Here is a 20,653-nt window from a genome sequence, read left to right as displayed (position 1 = left end):
CCCAGCCGGAAACACAGGCGAGCCCCCTCCCTGCCAAGCATCCTTCCCGAGCCAGCCAAGGGCACCGCCGGCGGGACAGCGGCGGAGACGGAAAAGGAAGTCACAGGGCTCTGAAGTCACCTCTCGCACCCAAACACGCCAGAGCAGTCTGAGCCACACTCAGCCAAGGGCAACACGTCTCAATGTCAGACACTGCTAGAGCCGCAGCCCGTGCTCCAGTCCCACAGGACCACACGCTACCGGCCCTACGGGCCCCTACGACCTGCATGCGCCCTGCTGGGGCTGCCGCCCCACAGCTGGGGAGCAGGAGCCCAGCCTGTGCCCCACGGCACCGGCAGGCAGAGCTCTCCCCCGAGGCCACTGCTGCACCGGGTGCACCAGGCACCCGCCGGAGTCCAGGGCACGGTCCCCATGCCGGCTGGGCCGGAGAGAGTCGACTCAGGCACAGAAAGGTCACCGGCTCTAGCACAGAGTCCCTGCCCCTGTGCAGGGGTCCCATCACACAGGACAGGGATGCTGCATCACTTTGGAAAACCTGGCTTTATTAACACACTGAGGTCCTACCTGCACTCCCCAAGCCCACACCTCTCCCGCAGCATGGGCAGCCGGTCTCCTCGCAAACGAGGCATTGCACCGCACTCCCCCGGCAGAAACCCAGCCCCCCCAGACACAGCTTGCTGGGGCCAAGCAGGGACAGCCCACATGCCCCAAAGCACTGGGGGCTGGTGGGAGCCAGCAGGCCACAGAGGCGGGTGCTCACCACGGGCACCCCAGCCCAGATTGCCAGGCTCCCCAGAAGCTGCCCGGGGGAGAGGAGCTGTGGCGGGGCTGAGCCTCCGGTGACAAGCCCGTTCAGCCCCAGCATGGGGGCATGGTGCGCACAACTCCCAGTGCAGGGGCAGCTGGTACCAGGAGGCTCAGGGGGAGGGTGGCAGGAGGGACCGGGCTGGCCCAGGAGCCCTGGGTCACGCCAGCCCTGGGGAGCACAAGGCTCCCGCAGCAGCACAGCTGGGAGAGGCACCCGGACAAGGACCCGTGTCAGGGCATCCTGCCCTTGCTGCAGCCTCCCGCCAGGCCTCCGCTTCTTTCTTGGGAGCCAAGCAAAGGTGGTCGATGTTCCTGGGGGGCTCCCAGGCCCCAGCCACGTTGCAGCAGCAATGTCCCTTCCTGAGCAGCAGGTAGCCACGAGGTCTGCCCCGCTCCCAGTAGACAGCAAGAGGGAGGGAGGAAGGGCAGAGGGGCTCCTGGTTCTGGGCTGCGCCTTGGCAAGGCAGCAGGCTGGCCACGCAGCCCTGCCAGCTGGCACGGGAGATGCCAGAGCAGACAGGCAGGAGCCGACAGCCCCACACTTCCCTCGGCGAGTCCTTCCCGGCGGTTTCTGTCCTGCCGCCCGACATCTTCGTCGCATCCTAGGACAGTGCGTGCGTGCCCGGCAGCCCTGCTCCCGCAGCTGGCCACGTGCCCATGCCTATCTCCAGCGGGTCTGGTAAATGAGCGGGTAGAAGACATTCAGGAAGAGAGCCACGATTGCGGCCGTGGTGGCCAGGACAAAGTATCTGACGCAGCCTTCATCTGGGTGCTGGGGGGTGCCCGGACTCCGCTTCTGGCCACGAGGCCTCCAGGAGTTTCTTGCAGGCCTTTGGGGTGCCTCGAGCTGCAGCTCTTGTTCTTCAGCCTCCAGTTCCTGCCAGATCAGAGAAGCCTGCGATGTGGAAACCTGCGTCAGCACTTGGAGAACACAACGGGCAACACCCCTCGCCATCCCCCGGGGCAGGCGGCTGCCTGCAAGCCCAGCCCCGTGCCCAGCCAGCCCGCCTCCCCATGCAGCACCATCGCGGTCGCGCCCGCCCCCGCGGCTCTTCGGGATCTCCGGTGCGTGGGGCGCAGCCGGGCTCCGGCGGGCGGCTCTGCGGGAGGGAGCGTGGGCAGCTGCCAGGCAGGGTCTTCGTGGGGCTGCAGGGAGCGGAGCGGGCAGGCGGATCCCGGTGGAGCCGATGCGCTGGCATTGGTGGGTCCAGGTGGCGAGGGGGCAGGCAGCAGCCAATCGCAGCCCAGCTTTTGGGATCCCAACAGGATCTTTCAGACAACGGCCAATCCAGAGCCAGCTGGGGTGGCGGGAGCAGGAGGCACGGTCAACAGCACAGCCAGTCACAGCTCTGCTTTGGTGGGTGGGGATGCTCCGACAGCCAGTCGTAGCCCAGCTTCCAGGAGGATTATTCACAGGCAGCCAATCACAGCCCGGCCCTTCGCTGTGCCGGTGATCGCGCAGAGCGGCCAATCAGGGCGCAGGTCTCCGGAGGGCACCCAGTGCCTGGGGGGGGTGCGGGTGCTCCGAGGCGCTGGGGGACCCGCTGAGCCCCGGCGGGATCCGACGCGCCCCATCGCTGTGGGGGATCCGGCGCTGCCGGGGACCCGATGAGCCCCGGCGCCACGAGGGGACCGGATGAACCCCGGCGCTGTGGGACGTACAGTGAGCCTCAGTGCCGCCCGGGCCCCTGAAGGCTCCCACCACCGCCGGTGTGGGGTGAGCAGCTCAGCCTTCCTGTTGCCCGGGCCACCCCCAGCGAGCGGGGCTACTCCAGGACACGCACAGCCCCCCAGGACAGGAGCAGCCCAGGCAGGCGGACACCAACGTGCCGGACGCCCCAGAGACGGACAGCTCCTGTCCCCAGCGGAGAGGGCAGAGCCGGGATGCCTAACCGGTGCCGGGCCGAGGGCTGCGCGAGCCAGATGGGCCTCGCGCGTGCAGACGTGCCAGAGATGAGCTGAGCATCGTCCTCAGACCCCGCGGGGCCACGGGGGTGCCGAGCACGGAGGGAAGGGCTGCAGCACAGAGACGCGGCGGGGGCTGGCCAGGTGGGCGCTGCGCCGCGCCCCAGCCTGGGCCTTCGCGTCTGACGTTCACGCAAAGATCAGCCCAACCGTTCCCCGACAGCACATGCCGAAAGCGCCCTGCCAGCTGGGCCACCCCTCCCTTCCAGGCGGCCCGGCAGCAGAGCTCGCTCTGGCAGGTTTCTCTTCAGCACCCTGCAGAGGGCTGCCAGGCCTCTGGCTCAGCACTGGCCTTTGCCTTTTTTGCACCTAGCTTGGCCCCAAGCTGGGCCCCAGCAGAAAGCATCCCCCACCCTGCCTCGAGAGCAACTGCCTAGGGCAGGTTCTCACCGCTGTCTAGCACAGCCAGCTCCTACTGCACTGCTCACAGCCTTCCTCCGGTGCAGACCCCAGAAAGGCTGGGTCCCCTCCTGCCTCCTCCAGTGCCCTCCCATCAGCACTCCAACCCCGATGATGGGAACCAGCTCTCCTGTGGTCCCTCAGGGCAGAGACCGTCCCAAGCTCACAGCAAGAACAGGGCAAGGCAGGCCCCAGCACCTGGCTGGCACAAGCTCTTCGGTGTCGAAGAGGGGCAGGCACCACACCGCAGCTGCGCCAGGCTCCGTAGGTGCTGGCAGAAATGGGCTGGGCCCTGTGCGTGGGCACCTGGGCACATTTCAAGGCTCTGTGGCTCCAACAGTGCCGAAAGGGACGCGAGCTCTCACCTGGCTGGCAGCAGCTTCCGCAGAGGGGGTGCGCTCGGTTCGGTGGTCTGGGGGGTGCCCTGGCAGGGGTCTCTCCACAGGAGAGTTCCGCCGGCGGTAGAAGAGGACATAGGCGTATCTGGTTACCACCTGGCTCTCGTCCACGGTGGTGACTGTGCTGTCGTCAAAGAGCCGCCAGCCTGAGAGGAGAGAAGGGTTAAGCAAGCAGACAGGCCACAGCTGCAGGAGAGGTGGGGCGGCAAGGCTGGCAGATCCTCACCCACGTCACTGCGCTGGCTGTTCTTGTCGTTGGGCAGGCGGGCGTACGCTGTGTAGTGCCCCCCAATCATGCCTCCGTAATGGTTGATCACAGCATATAGGTCATACATGGGCAGCTGTTGCTCGCCCTTCCGGCCAATGCAGAACTTGCTCAGGTCCAGGCTCCTGGGGAGAGACACAGGGACAGTCAGCGTTAGGCAAGGAGAAGCCAGGCTGCAGGGCAGCACAGGCAGTGCCAACCCAGGCACTTCCATCTCCCAGGTTCTCACCGGACAGGGAAGTCCACCATGTCGTTGATCTTGTCCCTCCAAATAAAGCTGCGGAAGGAGAAGCGCTTGAGCTGGATAATGAGGACGTTGGGTAGCCGCCACAGCATCAGCTGCTTGGAGGCCTCGCGGTGCTGCTTGCACTTGGGGCAGTACCTGGGGAAAGAGCGTGCTCATTACCGGTACGGGAAGAGCCTCGGGTCTCGCAGCCCAGCCCAGCCCCAAGGCCCCCCACATGTGGGGCTGGCAGAGGTGATGCGGGAGGTTCTCAGCCTCCCCTGCCAGGGGCAGGCCAGCACAGTCCTGCAGAGCGCTGGCATTGCTCCCTGCTGGCTTATGGCCTCCCTCCCCAGTGCACAGGGAAGGCCAGCCCAACACCCCTGGCCACCAGAAGAAACAGCGTGCAGGCCTGGGCAGCTCCTGGGAAACCCCCGCTGCTGCCTGGGCCCACGGGCTGGAACCCAACCCGCCGCCTCCCTCACCACGCTTCCTCCGGGGCCAGGACTTCGGGCTTGGTGAAGAGATTGAGGCACTGCTCCAGGGTGAAGTGGCCAGCCCGGGCTGCTTCGCTGGCCGAGCCCGGGTCCTCCACGCACTCCAGCTCCTTGGACTCCACCAACACAAATTCCTTGAGGCGTTCATTGTTCTTCCACACCAGGGCAAGGGAGCAGTCGTCTGTCAGCTCCAGGGGAGTGTCACCTGCAAAGAGGTGCACACCTCGCACACCTGCCCCACCAGGCTGGGCCAGGCCACTTTGCTGGGGCTAGGAGCAGTCTTGCCCATCCTGGCTCGATACGGTGATCACGCAGTGCTGCCAGGAAGGGAGAAGTGCCCCATGGCCAGGTTCACCACCCCAGGGTAGCAGAGCCCCCCCAACCAGCCAGGGAGCAAGGCTGGCACAGCCCCTCTTGGCAGCGCCTACATAACCAGCACTGGATGCGGGCATCCCATTCAGACAAGAGGTGACCCAGAGATCACAGACCCTCTGTGGATGCAGGAGGTTGAAGGGAATTGGTCTATTTGCTGAGGAGAGCAGGAACATCATGCCCGAGAAGAGCTTCCAGGCAGCAGCTCTGTGCAGCAGAGCCCTGCCCTCCCCTGTGCCAGATGCAGCTTTCGCTGTCCAGCCTGGGGCCACTGTCACATCTGGGTTCGCCTTGGGCCAGGCAGATCCACCACCCTGCCAGAGGTCACGAGGGATGAAGGTGGCGCTTTCTGGGGCTCTGGGCTCACCTTTATCTTCCAGCTTGTGCTCTCGGTTGGCAGCGTCGATCTTGTTGATGTAAAACTGCGTGGCACGGGCACTCAGCGAGTCTGGAGTGTGCTGGTACCCAGGGATGGCAGCTGTGGACAGGCAGGGACAGATCTGTGGTGGCACTGCCTGTCTGCCCTGCATAGGGGCCAAGAATTTGCAGTGCCCCCACCCCCCACCTCACATGCTACGGCCTTGCAAGGGACACAACCACGTGCCCCATGTCCTTGACTATTTTTAGCAGGCGCCTGCCCCTGGCAAGCTGCGCTCCTCTGCCTGCCTTGCCCCTTCGCTGCACATTGCTGCCATCCTGAGACGAGTGTCTGGAAACGTGACAGCCAGGCAGCCGAGCGCAAGAGGCTGCTCCCGTGCAGCTGAGTCAGAGCGAGGGAAACGCTGCGCTCACAGCCCCGAGGGGGTCAGCCTGCGCTGGGCTCTGCCCTTCCACGGGACTCTGAGTCTTCTGCCAGCCCCTGCCTTCCCACCCCTCCCACAACAACACAACACTCCAGACTCTTTCCTAGTCAGGTCTCTGCTCTGCCCCATGGGCCCTGCCAGGGCAAGGCAGAGCGTGGGCAGACAGGCATTTCAGGTGGGGCAGCACTGCCAAAACACAGCTCCCAGAGCCTCATTTATGTCCCCAAGGGTCTCCAGACCAAGCTCACAAGGAGAGAACAGATGCTGCGGTAGAGGGTCCCCCAAAGGAGGAAGCATTGCTCCTGTTTTTTCTTGGGGCTGCCTGGGCTCCTGGCACAGACACGGTTAGCGCCGCAGCACCTCTTACCTTCTGGCTTGAGTGCTCTCTCATAGGATGGCTCCTTCTCACAACAGCTGTCGCCCTGCGACTCCATGTGCTCAGAGAAGCCCGAATCCAAGCTCAACAGGGAACTCCTAGCTGCCAGGACCTTGCTCCGGACAGTGCCAGTGTCCCCCAGCTCCAGGTGCAGCTCAGGCACAGCTGGCGAGAGTGGGGGCTCCTGCAGGAGGCTGGTAGCCCTATCCACATCCCCCAGCTCGGGGGCAGAGGTGGCTGCTGCACAGCTGCTTTTGGCCAGGGGGTCCAGCTTGTCCGGGAGCAGAGGCTGCAGCCCCTGGTCCGGTGACATCCGGCCCAGCTGGAATGGAGGCTGGAACACGCTGACTGAGTACCTGGGCAAGGAGGTGGCAGTCAGAGCTGGCCAGGCATAGGGCTGAGCTCAGCTCTGGGGCAGAAGCACCCTCCTTTCCCGGACCCTCACCTTGCGTAGCCCTCCAGCAGTTGGGCCAGGCGGGCATAGGTGAGGCGGGACTCTGGCACACTGATGAGGAAGGGGAAACCGATGTTCTCGGGGCGGCACAAAGCCTTGTGGTCTGGCCAGTGTGTTTTCTGACATGCTCTGTAACACATACAGCCCCTGCTGAACCCAGCATCCGTGACCACCCCAGGCAGGAGCACAGCAGTGGCAGAGGGGTGCAGTGGGGACAAGGGGAGCACCACGAGCCAGACTGGCTCTCTCCCAAAGGCCAGGCCCACCCCACCTCCTCCCAGTGGTCTGAGCTCTCCCATCCAGCCTTTCAAGGCAGGACACCCTCCCTCCCTGCCAGGCACCAAGCCAACTCACACGTTGCAGTAACCGACTCGATAGCACCTCGTGCAGCGCCTGAGCTTCTCATCCTCCGGCAGCTGCTTCTTCTGGCAGGCCGCACACTTGGCGACGGGGCCACTGGGCACCTGTGGACGCTGCACGAGAAAGGACCCATTGGGCAGGGAAGGGCACCCGGGCAGGACAAGGTAGCCTTGGTGGGCATCCGTGCTCGCTACAGCTAGTCACCCTTGCGTGCAGCTCTCCCCCTCCTGCTCAGCCCCACTTGCAGGCTCAGCCTTCCTCCATGCCTCCCAGTAGTCCCAATATCCCCTCTTACCTGCTGGACCTGCAGCTCGACCACCCGCTCCTTGGCCAACTCTGGGGACAGCACCTCGAAGCAGAGCAGCAGGTCTGTGGGGGAGACTGTGTCCAGCGAGTTGGATGGCAGGAACATGCGGTGGAAGCGATTCTTGATCACCTGCCAGGAAAGCAGTGGAGTGGGGCCTTGTGAGGGCTACCCCATGCTTCCTCTCCTGAGAAAGCCAGACCTCAGCCCCACAGTGAGCTGCCGGGACAGCAGCACCACAGGGATGCTGTGCTCAGCTCACCACCTCACCAGGGGAGGATGGACATCCCTTGGCCTACTGCAGTGGCCCAGCCCTCCTGAGCAGGGATCTGCCCGGCAGCAACCTGTGCTGCTGCCCGTGGACAAAATCCGTCCCATGGACACGTTGGATATGGGCAAGGGACTGTCAGTGACCATATTCCCTGCAGAGCTGTGGGAGCCAGGGCACCCACAAGAGCAGCCCATGGCTTGCTCCCCAGCTTGAGCACTCTCACCTCTGCCAGGCGCAGGTTCTCTGGTTTCACGCGCACGCTGTGGGCCACTGAGTCGAGTACCTCCATGGCACTGGAGTTCTCCTTGCTGATACTCACGAGGAACTGCCACCAAGAAAGTGCCACATCAGTCACAGCACACCAAGGCATGCGGGCCCTTACTTAACACAAGGCTTAGCCTGTTGGCACATAACCAGCTGCCTGGGGCACCTCCAGGAGCCCTCTCAGGCTCCCTCCCCAGAGCAGACTATGTCCTGTACCTTGATGGGTTTCTTGTGCGGTTCCTTTGCAAAGTAGTAGACGGTCAGCACCTTCTGCTTCTGCGGGAGGGGCACGGGGAGGTACAGGAAGGGGTCAAAGGTGATGGACACCTGCAGATGCGAGAGCATGCTCAGTTGTGGGAAGTGCTTGTGGCTGAGATCAGCGGGGCAGTAGCCCCAGCAGACCTAAGATCCAGCCTTGCCCTGTGACCTGGGCTCTCCGAGGGTCAGGAGCCTGCTGCCGCACAGCCAGGACAGGGACAGAGCCTCCAGGGCTGCCCTACCTTGGAACACACTGGGCACACCAGCTTGGATTTGTACTGGCCCTGGAAGAGGTCCACAATGAAAGAGTCATTCCTCATCTTGTGTCGCTGCCAGGCCTCCTCAGCTACCACCTGCGGGGAGAAAGGGCTCAGCACTACACTAAACTACCCAGGCCGGGGCTGCTCACCCAGCGCCGTTGGGGAGGGACATCCTCACCTCATCAGGCCTCCCATCCGAGTCAACAGTCTCTGTGTAGGGCTTGTTCTGGATGCGGTTGAGGTCCTCGTGCAGGCCATCGAGCAGGAAGGCCATGAACTCCTGAGCATCATGCTGGGCATAGCCAGTGAACTGGCTGGCCTTGCTGGCCACGATTGCCTAGGGGAGCACAGTAGTCAAGGCTGGCCAGCGGCCCCCCCGGCAGCACTGCCTGCCCAATGCACAAAACCTGGCTGCACCCACCCACACCCACCTAGCTCTCTGTGGCAGTAGCAGGGCAGCCAGGTGCCTACAGCAGAGTGCTGGGCCCTGACCCACAGCAACTCCTGCGTAACGCCGGTGCCTGCGGCCCTACCTTCAGTTTAGAGGGCTGGAAGGCATGGTGCGTGCCCTTCCACAGCGCTCGCAGCAGCATGGCAAAGCCAATGGCCAGGCGTCCCCCCGTCCCCAGCGGGTTGTTGTAGTTGATTTCAGACTCAAAGGACCGATCTGTAAGAGACGCAGGAGAGGAAGGATGGCTGCTGGCTGCACCGTCTGAGCGGCAGGGCTCTGCTGGGCTGCCAGTGTGGGCTCACCATGGAAGTAGTCGCGCAGCTCCCGGGTGTTAGACAGGGACTGGATGACGCTGTTCATGAAGCAGGTGTTGCCCAGGTTCACCAGCCCCGTGAAGCCAGGCAGGCAGACCTTCTTCTTCTCGTCCTCATCCTCATCATCCTCCACGCTCTCGGTGCTCACAGGGCTGTGTGTCATTGGTGGCACCATGCACGTCGGTTTGGGCTGCCGAAGCAGAGGTGGGTGTAAGGGGTCTCTCTGGGAATATCAGGGGAACCCAAAAGCCCAAGGCCCCCCTCTGATGTGGCTGGGCTGGAGCCATTACGCTGTCTCCTACCAGGACTGGGATAGACAGGCCAACCACTGCCCTCAGTCCTGCCAGCTATGACTGAGGAGCACTACCTCCTCCTCCAGGAACAGTTTGTCAGTCCCCCGAGCAACACCAAGGAGGTGGGGTCCCACGAGAAGGACAAGTGGGCCTCCCTTTCCCCCCGCCAAGGTCAAATCCTGTGCATCCCCACTCACCGAGGGGATGTGCGGCTCTTGCTTCACTGCCACATGCTCTGGGGCTGTACGGGCTGCCACGCCATCCAGACCGCCATCTTCCACACGCGGCTTCTCTTTGTCACTGGCTCGGGCCTCCTCCTTGCTGGACAGGGGGTGCTGGTTACTGCCCGGGGGGTTCTTGTCCAGAGGGGTAGGGCCTGTAGGCATGGCAACCTTTGCACCACCCACTGCACCTTAAAAAGGGGGAAGGGTGGGCCTGTGGTTAGCAGCACCACGCGCTGCCCACGGCAGGGCTGAGCCGCTCGGTCCATGCTCACACACAGGCTCTCTCCTATCCCTCTTCTCTGTAAGCAAGGGGAACAGCAGTGCCCTCTCCCTAGTGCTTGGCTCACCCTGCCCTACACCCCTCCTGCCTGCACCCACTCAGCCCCTCTCCTTCCCCACAACCCCGTGCTGGAGGATCTGGTACCAGCTGGCTGCTGCTGGCAGTGAGGATGGCCCATGCCCCACTAGGGTGCAGCAGGCAGGCAAGACAAGAAGGCAGGGTGCAGACCTCGTGTGGCTGGAGCTTCCAGCCCCCCCCCAGCGCTGGCTCTGGCGTTTCTTCAGGCAGACGTCGATGCGGGACATCGTGAAGTTGTATGTGCACTGATCCGGCTCAATAAGGTTCCTGCAAGACATGCAGCAAGGTCAGGGGTGCCCCAGATCCCCCAGCAGCCTCAGACATGCCAAAGCCTCTGCAAGGCAGGGCCACGGCCTCCAGGCAGTAGGGACCCGGCCAGCACCGATTCCAAGGTGGCCCTGACAAAGGGGTGGAAACCCTTGAGCCTGGCCACACTGAGCACACAGAGGGCCCCTTTCCTGCCAGATCCATTCTGCGTGGCTCCACATGCCCCCTCCTGCTGGACATACCACCCAAAGTGCACAGAGGCTGGTCTGACTCTGTCCCCAAGAGCTCTAGAACAGGCTACGGGGGGAACTGCGGGCAAGAAGGTGCTGGGATTTCCTCCACTGCAAGCCACTACGCAGAGCCAAGGCAGCCCAGGGTTGGGGCATTAGCACAGCATGGTGTAAGGGAGGCCCCCAGGTGCAGAAATGAGCATTCCCTGCACAGACCCACCAGCCAGGACTGGCTCCCACTCCAGCTCTGCCCTCTCAGCTCCCTTGCCCCAGTGCAGGCTAGAAGGACAGGAGCCATACCTGAGCTTCACCTGCCACCGGAACACCGTGTGGGGCCCACAGCCAGGATGGAGGCGAAGGAAGTTTGTGTCACTGTAAAGAAATCGGAAGCGAGTGAGAAGAGGTGAACAAACAAGTAGCCCAGCCACAGCCAGGAGCTCTGCAACAGCCTGGCACACTTGTACCTTGTCTGGAACACCAGTGTGAAGTCTTGCTCCCGGAATAACACCTTGGACGTCTCCTTGTGGATCTCCTTCACGTAGACGTGCACTACCACCAGGTCATTGCCCTTCTCATATGAGTCATTCTTGACAAAGGTCAGGCTCACAAAAGGCTCTGGCTCTGAGAGAGGAGAGCCGTGGAGAGAGACATTACCTTCTTTGCACACCAAGGCGGTGCTCCAGGCTGACCCAGGAAAGGTCCTGAGCAGATGGACCTTCCCGACCAGGCCGACCCCTGGGCTCCAGCCACCCACCATCAGCCGCTGCTTCCAGAGCCACATCATCCTTGGACCAGTCCCTCTTCTCACCGTCTCTGCCCGGGGGAGGGGTGGCTGCTGGGACAGTCTTAGAGCTCTCTCCCAGGACAGGCGTGCAGTCCCGGCCCCGCAAGGCCTCAGCAGGGCTGCCTGGCTGCAGGACCCTCTTCTCCACACAGGTGGCAACACGGTGGGGGAACACCTCTGTGGTAGCTGCGAGAGGTGGCATCTCCACAGGAACACTTTCCTTGGCCAAAACCACAGCCTTTCAAGACAGAGGCACACGGTAAAAAACAGACACTGTCACCCCCAAGCTGCCCTTGTCCACCCGCTGTGGCTCTTGCCAGCCAGGCAGGCACAGCTCCATGTCGCCCACTTCCCCCACACATCCCATGTTCAGTTCAGCCCCGTTAGCGCCAGAGGACATGATCAGTCCAGTGACTGCAGGGTCCTCACATCACCCTCTCCTCCACCACAGCCAGGCCCACGCCAGCCCTCAGCAGCACCCGCGGAACCCCAGAGCACATCTCATCGGCAGAGATAGGTCCCTGCATGAGCAACATCCCCTGCGCCGGGGCTGAGGGAGCAGGGGTGCCGCATTTGGCTGGGTCCTTGGGTACCTTCTCCAGTGGCGGTGCGAGGTCTGCGAGGGCTGTGGGCGCATCGACCTGGCTGGCTCTCCCATTGCGGCGGCTGCCTGCCCTCCCGCTGTGCCCTTTGCTGGGCTCCACGCTCCCAGTGACTCTGGCATTTGGCTCCTCTTCAGTGGGAGCCACTTTGAGGTATACTGCCCGCTTGGCGCTGGGGCCGCTCTGTGTCCCTGGGCTGGCTGGGCTTTTCCCTCCCAGGGCCTCACTTCTTCCTGGAGCGCGCTTGGGGTTGGAGGGCTCCCGGCGGGACCTTGACGGTTCTGCACCTTCAGCCCTCGGCTCTTCAGGGGCTAGCTCTGCAGAAGCAGCCTTCTCCTTCCCGTTCTCCCAGCACGTGGTCCCTTTGGCCAGCTCTTTGGATCCGTCTTTCCTTCTCTTCTGTGAAAAGCAGTGCAGCACAGTGGGAAGCTATCCAGGTAGCAGCACCTCTCACGCTCTCTGCCAACCCCTCACCCTCACACCCCCTTCCCAGAGCACGCTGGGGCTCTGCTCCAGAGCTGGAGGCTATGTGGCAGGTGGGAACAGGGGTACAATGACACACCCCTCTCTGGGACAGAGGCAGCTGGCTCACTGCCCTCACGCAGCACGTGGATGCAGGATGTGCCCCACATTGCTCCCTGGGCAGCTCAGGAGCAGGGAGTGAAACCCTCACCCCAGCTCCCCCCAGCTCCGTAAGCATCCTCAAATGGCAGATCCTCCCCTCCTCACCAGAAGCGAAGACCAGGTATGGAGTGGGATCTTCTTCTGAAGCACAAGCTGTAGAAAGTTGCCCTTCTTGCACTGGACCTTGCTGCAGGAGCTCTCAATTTCCTCATAGAACTGACAGCTCCACTGGCGCCCGTCTGCAAGCAGAGGGGGACCGCACTTCAGGCAGCACTCCAGGCATCTGTCACCTAATCCACAGCCCCCTTTCACCTGCCCCAAGGATCAAGGGAGCACTCATCCAGAGCCAAGGAGGCCACAGGCAGGCTGCCACCATACCCCAAGAGCTTTCAGGGCTCCAGCCAGCTTCCCTGGATTTGCTTTGTACATCTGGCTGGCCTCCTTCCCAGAAGGAAGGCCCTGGGCCTCCCTGCCCTCAGGGGCACAGTCGCTTTTCCAAGGGATACCTAGGGGCGACTCAGTCATCCCAGTGAGCAGGGGACAGAGACGCACCAGTGCAGCAGTGGGCACTTGTTCACTTGGCACAGAGGCCAGCTCCTGCCCTCCCTAGCTCTATACCCTTCTTCTTTTACACAGCTCTTGTATCAGCCCTGCCTGCTGGCTGAACCTGTGCCAGCTGACAGCAAGGCATTGCCTCTGAAGGAAAGGTTTTATGCCTGCCTGGATCAGTCCCACATCTAGCCCAGAGCTGCGCCAAGCCCCACCGGAGAAACGCCTGCAGCAGTTGCTCCATTCCTCATACCTGGTAGTTTGACCACACAGTCCGTGTCGGTGAAAGCAGCATCTACATCCTCCACCTTCAGAGCTCCACTGCCCAAGTTCAGTTTGACGATGATCTCGTCAGCGTTCTGCTTCCAGTCCAGCAGCAGCTCTAGGAAGAGGGAGGAAAGTGTCACCTACTTGCTGGGGCATGAGCCTGCAGTGCCCACCGCTTGGCTGGGGAACGCAAGCCTGAATGCACGCTCGGTTCAAGGAGGTCAACGCAGGGGACACAGATAATGCCAATTAAACGGGATGTTCACAGCCCGCTCTCATCAGACAGGCCACAGTCAAGAGCACATGTTGCAGCAGGGCAGGTGAATCCCGGTGGGAACTGGAGAGATCAGAAAGGCAGCGCTGCTCTTGGCCCCATCACATGCAACAGCAGCGGCTGGGAAGAAGGGGTGGCTCCTGCCAACTACAAAGCAATCGCTGCTTTCCCAGGGAACGAGGAAGCCACAGAATTACTCTGGGGAATTCAAGTGGACTCTGACCACAATCACAAATTGCCACTTCCCCTTTGCATATGCAAACCAAGCAGCCCAGCTGCAATCACCAAAGCATTGTACTCCTGCCAGGTGAGCACTGCTAACATGGCTGAAACATCGGCAGGCCCGCCAGCCGGGCAAGAACACCGCACCCAGGGAGAAAACGGTGCAGCAGCATCACGCCGCTGCAGGCAGAACCTCCATCAGGTGCCTGCAAGGCTCCAGGACCGGCCCTGTGGTGTCCTGAAGTCTTCAAGGCAAAAAGGTGATTTCAATCACCGTAATTTCTATCAGGTTTGTTCTACACTCTGTGGCATGAGGATGTCCTACTCTGTCCTCAAAGCAGGCCTGGACCAAGGCACAAACCAGCCAACAATGCCCGCTGGGTGACACAGCTTGGGATCTTCCCAGCCCAGCATGGCTCCCTGCTCAGAAACAAGCAGGACAGATGCTGGCAGCAAGGCATCCCAGAGCTGTGCTCAGTGGCACCATGACACCTGAGTCGGAAGCAGCCTGCCACATGCCCATGGCTCTTCTCCACCCCTGGGAAGGCCGTACCCTGCTAAGACAAACTACCTCCCTAAGAGGCAAGGGAGGGCTCAGGTTAGTTCTGCTCAATGCTGGAGCATGGGACAACGACAAGGTGAGAGCTTCAGATCCCTTGGCAAGGGCACTCCATGGCCATGCACTGACAGCCAGCGCACACCTCGACTTACCCTCCTCTGAGTCCTTCTCCTGGGCAGTCTCAGCCTGCTCGAGCTCAGGGCGAGACACTGGTGGGCAGAGAAGCAGAGCGCGGGCAGGTCTGTCATTCTGTCACCTCAAGAGCATGGGCCAGCACGCTGATGCCCAAAATTTCACACATCACCTCCTTCTCCCCTGAACCTTTGTGCAGGCCTTTCATTCCGCATGTGCTGCTCATTTCCCTGCTCTGCTTCCTCACACCTCTCCCTTTCCCGGAGCCCTACCCACAGCACCACCGCAAGTCAGCTACCAGGACTGCTGCTCTGGGCCACACCACCATATCCCAGTCTAACCAGCGCCACAGTGGGAGCAACACAACATTACTGCACCACGCAGACAGCGCTGCTTTGAGGCATGTCTCAGTGTGGAGTTTGTGGTAACCAGGCTGTGTGCCCCTGCTCAGTGCACCAGGCCCTCAGCCTCCAGCTGTACAGAGGAGTTCCTGCCTTGATCTGACAGGGAGAACCTGATGTTTGGTTGTGCTCAAACCAATTCTGCTGTAACGAGAGAAACACATGGCCCAGCTGCACTTTAACATTCCCATTCCTGCGCAAGCTGCCAACGTCTGTGGCCAAAACCTCCTTCCAGATCAGGCTGGGGAACCAAACTGACCTGACACCTGATCCCCTCTCCCCTCAGGATTACCTCCAACAGCCAGAAGCATCTCAGGGCCCGGTCCACCCCCACAGGGTGGTGAGATCTGCCAGGCAAGGGGCTCAAAGCAACAGCACCTGGTCCTGGAGTAGAGAAATGGCAGCAACGGGAGCTGTGGTCTCTACCCTGGAGCGCTCAGAGGACTGTCGCTGCCTCCCTTGACCAGCTACAAAGCAGTAGGGAACCTCTGCTGACCACTGGAGTCACTGGTGCAAAGGTGCTGATGGGGCTGGCAGTGTGAGAAGTGCTGCAGCAGCACTGCCTGGAGGATCTAGCTTGCTCCAGCCCCTCATCACCCCTGCACAGAGGGGACAGAGACAGCACAGCCACACCACAGCCCCTCGGAAGGCAAGAGGCCCCCGCGTCAGAAGGTGTAGAGTGTCAGGCCTTACTAGAGATACAGCACACCTCCCACGTGAGAGAAAGTGCAATGCTGTGCTCTCTGCACCATGGAATTTCGCATCGGGGACTGCAGCCGGCCGTTCCAGCACAGACTTCAGCAAGCGCTCGTTTACCTTGGCCTATAAAACACCCTGTGATTTTGAGGTTACAGCAGTCATAACGGAGCAGGCACAGAAATCAAGCAATTTTCCAGGGCCGCAGGAACTCTTGCCTGCATCCTGCCCACAGGCATTCCCTGCACCTGAAGCATCGTTTTTGTCAGATCAGCTACAGAAGGAATTACTCCACAGCAACTATTTCACTTGAGCCACACCTTGCCCTGACACAGAAGCTAAAGCACCAGCCCCACCCACAGGCCCCGCACTCGGCAGGTGCTGTCAGCACCCGGTCACTGCCTCGCAGCATCTGGCCTCGGCAAACCGATGGGGAAGCAGCACTGCCTCCAGCTGCAAGAGCACCCGCAGGCTTCAGTCCCGCTCCCTCTGGATTGGGGCAGCTCAGTCCCAGCCAAAAGCAGTCTAGAAACAACCACCGAGGCCAATGCCAGGCTTAAGCTAACAAGGCCACAGGCCCGACCTTCCTCACGTAGCTGGGGCTAAGTAGCGCCCAAAGGAAGGAGGTTACAGGTCCAGGCAGGACACTGTGCTGAAGAGGATCCCACATCACACGGGTTACCATCAGCTGCAGGAAGCGATTAGTTAAATCTGCTTATCCTGCAACAGATGGCTGCGAGGCTCCCACCCTGCAGGGCCGAGAAACCATGGGCCTGCTCGCCACAGTGCTGCCGAGGGGCTCTCACCTTCCTTGCTCTCCTGGTTGGCTCGATCCTTCTGCTTCTTCTTGTTGGTGGCATCATCCAAGCCCCGAGACACTCTCCTCTGACCAGGGGCATTGGTGCTGCTGGACATTTTCAGCCGTTTGGAGGACACAAACGGCCCACCGGGGTCGGTAATGGAGTCTGGGTCAGGGGTGCGACGTTTTCTTCCTGGCCCAGCTATCTTGGCGACTCTCTGTGGTCAAACTCTCTGGCAAGGAACTAGTGGCCTAAAGAGAGGAGAGAGTGAGCGTGGCAGGAGGAGCAGGTGGAGAAGGCCCAATAGCATCAGGATCTGCTCTCTGCCCCAGCGCCAGGCCCTCCCAGGACCAGTGCCCTCACACGACCTTCACTGCAGCGTTTACGGGAAGCCCCACGCAGCGCTCAGTGAGGAAACCTACCTCATCACAGCTGTTACAACGCTTACTGCCAAAAGCATGGGCTTGTCAGAGCTCCCAAGATACAACCAGGGGTCTTCCATATGTGGCACACATTAAAAACCTGGAAAGCAATTGTCATGCTCATGGTTCCCACTACAGCAACACTGGCCCAGAGAAGCCGCCGGCGCTAACAACACCCAGAGGCAGAGCTGAGGGTGAGGACATGGGAAGGCCCTGATCTGCAAAATTGAGCCTCCAGGGTCAAGTGGGGCAGCCCACCCCACGGCTCGGGGCAGCAGCTATTTCAGTCAAACAGTGCCCCATGTAAGAGGGTGGGAACGGGAGTGAGTAACACCCTAAGAAGGAAGAAAGGGGAGAAGCGGGAACAGGCCTGGGACAGTCTCCCGTGACAGATGAGAGCAGCACTCCCTGGCAAAAGGAGAGTTCCTCTCCCTCCGCCCACCAGCTGGGAGCTTAACCAGCATGACTGCACCTTGCGTATTCATCTCCCTGCCGGTTTACAGACAGCGTCAGCGGGGCCTGGCCTGGAAACAGGACACCTCTGCTCCGCATGCCCCAGGGAGAGGGCAGGGCAGGCAGGGTGCTTGCCCCTGCCCCCTTAGACATGCCTTCCCAGGCAGAGCCAACTCCCCTATGGGTTTGGGAGCTGCTGGCCCAAGGGTTGGTCTCGGTTTTGCTCTCTGATTTCACCCTCGGGTGTTCATGGCTTCAATAGAGGAGAGCTGGAACAACCCACTGAAAACAGTCCCACTAGAGGTGCCGCTGTGGAGGTGGTGAAAGCAGAGAGCTGGGAAGGCTTCCTCCCTCACTGCCCTGGTTGCACACCCTGACCCTGGTAGCGCTCACCAGTCTGCAGGGGTTTGCTGCGGCGGAGCAGGCCCTGCCGCACGGATCCTGCCCACCCCCAGGTGCCGGCAGCCTGCAGCAGCTGCCGGTGCACTGATTCACACCACACCCCGTGGTCCTGCTCCCATCTGAGGACACAGAGCTGAGCCTGACAGCACCCTGGTCTAGCCCAGCTAAACTGAGCCTGCTGCTCCCTCAGCAGGAGGCAAGCCATGCCCTCGGGAACACCTTGTCCTGCCCTCACCTGTGTACCAAGCACAGACCCCATAGCTACGCTTGGGCACGGCCAGGGACAGGAGGCACCTCCAAGGGAAATGCTCAGTCAGAGAGAGCACGCTGGTGGCTCTGTGTTACCTACCCCACATCACTGGGGCGTTTGTATTCTAGAAATGCTCGGGGCAACAAGTAGCCACAAACTTGGAGACATAGCCACAAACTGCAGGGACCCCAGAAAGCAAAGCGGTCCTGCCCTGCTCTCAGCTTTGGCAAAGCCAGCCCCACAACAGGCATTGCGCCCAAACCGTTTCTCTTCAGGCCAGCTTGGCCATGTAACCAAGAGCCACAAAAGCCAAGAGAAAAGCTCAAGCGCCAAGTCCAGCCTGGCTGCCTGGCACAGACAGCTCCTGCCACCTGCGGCGGAGGGACCCGAAACAACCTGGAGATGGGGACGCTGAGCAGGGCCCAGCATCACCCCCAGAGAGCTTGAAAGTGTGGGAGGACAGCAATGCCACCCCCAAGCTGCTACACACACTGGGTCTCCCTGGGATGCAGAAGTGCCTCTGGCTGCAGAGGGAATGGGAAGGGACCCTTGCAGCGGCGAATGTGGCTGTGCTTCACAAGGCTGGCCCTCTGACGCCAACAGCACGCTGTTGCTCAGCTCCAGCCCGCACCAACACCAAAACAGGTTGGCTACAAATGCTTCCCAGCACTGAGAAAGCTAACCTGGGCTTGGCAAACACGGGAAAGCATTTTTTGCTGAAGGGGTGGCATAGGGTAACTGCTGGGCAAGCCAACAGCAAGCTCCGAGGAGGGTCCTGGAGGGCTGAGAAAGGATCACCCTCTGCCCGAGAAGGGGTCGTGTGTCTGCTGTCACTCCTCCGGGAGAAGCCTGCTGCTCTCACACCTCACTGGGGGCATGGCTCCCTCGGGCGCTTTGCCGACAGTTATTCCTAATGGCAGGCAGGAACCAAGCAGGGCTGGAGCTCTGCCTGATTCTAGCTGCCAGACTGATGGCAGCCCAAGGCCGCTGTGGGCACCACAGGATTCTGGAGGTGCGCAGGCAAAGCACAGGTTATTCCCATTCACCTGTTCTAATCCCTGAGACTTCCTGCCTCTCTGCCACCAGGAAACACGCAGCCAAGCAGGATGCTCAGCCCCCGGGTGTGCAGGGGCACGGAGTTTTTGGCACCACTAATGTCGGCACTGTAGGAGCAGCTGCAGGGGAGAGATGGTGAAAGGCTGCCCTGGATAGATGCCAGGTGTACCTCCAAGAAGCACCTGATGGTCTAGGTGCTTATACAAAACCTTACTCAGTCATTCTCCAAGCTGGGAAAGCCTGGCCATGCTGCTGAGAGAGGAGGTGCGTCCTTGCCCTCTGCTCTCCCAGCCATTGTGCCGGTGCGAGGACCCATGTGGCTGCAGCACATACTGGATCAAGATGCCAGCCAGAGCGAAACTGCTTTCTGCCAGGTTTGTCTTACCCTAGAGCAGTTCCCCAAGCCAGTTCATGCATGGTTTGCACAAACACTTTCACTGGCCAGAGGAAAGGGAGAACTCAGGAACAGGAGCAAAGGGCCAGGGAGAAGGGCCGCCCCTTCCCGCAGCAGCACCAGACTAGGCTAGCGTAAATGCTTAGGGAATGACAGTAGAAGGTGCACAAGACACAATTTGCACCCCCACCCGTGTTTGGGGCACATTTAGCACTTGGCAGGAAGAGGTCCCTGGTTCTTGCCTGCAGCATCCCCCCCCTCAGCGGCCAAAGGCCTTCACCGGGGTGGCTGTGGAGGAGGTTGGCTATCCCCCAGGCTCATCCTTTGATGGACTTTTGGCTCCTCCATGTCCTGAATACAGCTGACAGAAACACTTCCCTCGCGCCCACAAGTACTTTTGCCACCTTCTGCTCCTTGTCACCCTGGGCGATCAGAAGTCTCAAGACTCAAGCTTGCCTCTTACTTCAGTTTCTCAGCGTGCCTGACACGCAGGCTGAGCCAGAACAAGCAGAGAGCCACTCAGGGCAGGCGCCCAGCCCAGCACTGCCACACATAACATTTCTGACCCGTGTGGAAATCACCGTGGCCCTAAAGCACCATGACAGCAGCAGCGAGCCCTTACAGCTGTGCTGCGTGGGGAGCCCGGCAGGCCCAGCTCCTCCCAGGCCCTGACAAGTCTCCGGGGAAGATGAGCCTGACCAGACAGCAGCCGGCGGCGGGCCCCCGGCCTCTCCTGCGCCGCTGCCCGGCCTCAGGCATTTGGAGAGAGGAGAGGGACAGGGAACGGTGCTTCTGCCCAACCGCCCGAGGGCCCCGGGCCCAGGCGGTGCCCCCCACACCGGCAGAGCACCAGGTGCCAGGCAGCGGCCCAGCCCCGCGGCTCCTGCCCGAGGCTGCCGCGGTCGGCCCGTCCTGCCGTGCCCCGCGGCTGCGCCGCCTGCCGCCCCCCGCCGCCCCCAGCTCCCGCCCCACCCCGAGCCCCCTCGCCTCAGGCCCCTCTCACGCCGCCGCCGCCATCCGCTGCGCCCTCCCACACCGCCTCGCTCCCCGCCCCCGGGCCGCATCCCGGCCTCCCGCCGCCCCGTGGGCCCTGCCCGCCGCCGCCGCCCCGGCTCCGGCCCTCAACCCGCGCCGCCCCTCTCCGCCCCGCCGGGCCGCCCCGGCCCCGCCGGCCCCGTCCCGTCCCGCACTCACGGCCCCGCCCGCCGCTCCGGTCTGTTTTGTTTCGAGCCGAAGTTCCGAGCGGGCCGACTCAGGAGACAGGCCCGAGCCCGTGACGCACTTCCGGAAGCCGGCGGACGAACCCACGTGACGCGGGAGTGCGATGCAGGGAAAGCGGGAGGGGGGGAGGGA

The 20,653-nt window shown here is 61.9% G+C and overlaps 1 protein-coding gene across 1 annotated transcript; it reads right to left on the bottom strand.

The window, feature by feature from the left end:
• Nucleotides 1-525: 525 nt before the first annotated feature.
• Nucleotides 526-20,230, bottom strand: USP19 (ubiquitin specific peptidase 19). Its single transcript, XM_041118832.1, is given in 28 exon segments — nucleotides 526-1,702; nucleotides 3,537-3,715; nucleotides 3,796-3,959; nucleotides 4,064-4,216; nucleotides 4,543-4,759; nucleotides 5,294-5,404; nucleotides 6,097-6,461; nucleotides 6,551-6,688; nucleotides 6,914-7,032; nucleotides 7,215-7,355; nucleotides 7,718-7,819; nucleotides 7,975-8,085; nucleotides 8,259-8,369; nucleotides 8,455-8,613; nucleotides 8,810-8,943; nucleotides 9,030-9,231; nucleotides 9,532-9,746; nucleotides 10,067-10,094; nucleotides 10,096-10,183; nucleotides 10,714-10,785; nucleotides 10,878-11,034; nucleotides 11,168-11,435; nucleotides 11,791-12,198; nucleotides 12,529-12,662; nucleotides 13,226-13,354; nucleotides 14,447-14,503; nucleotides 16,330-16,574; nucleotides 16,746-20,230. Coding segments are annotated over 27 exon segments (4,305 nt in total). The 5' UTR covers nucleotides 16,439-16,574; nucleotides 16,746-20,230; the 3' UTR covers nucleotides 526-1,468.
• Between the last annotated feature and the right edge of the window lie 423 nt (nucleotides 20,231-20,653).

The sequence above is a fragment of the Aquila chrysaetos genome, chromosome 20 (genome assembly GCF_900496995.4).
Source record: "Aquila chrysaetos chrysaetos chromosome 20, bAquChr1.4, whole genome shotgun sequence".
NCBI lineage: Eukaryota > Metazoa > Chordata > Aves > Accipitriformes > Accipitridae > Aquila > Aquila chrysaetos.
This window is presented reverse-complemented; position numbering and strand designations above follow the sequence as displayed.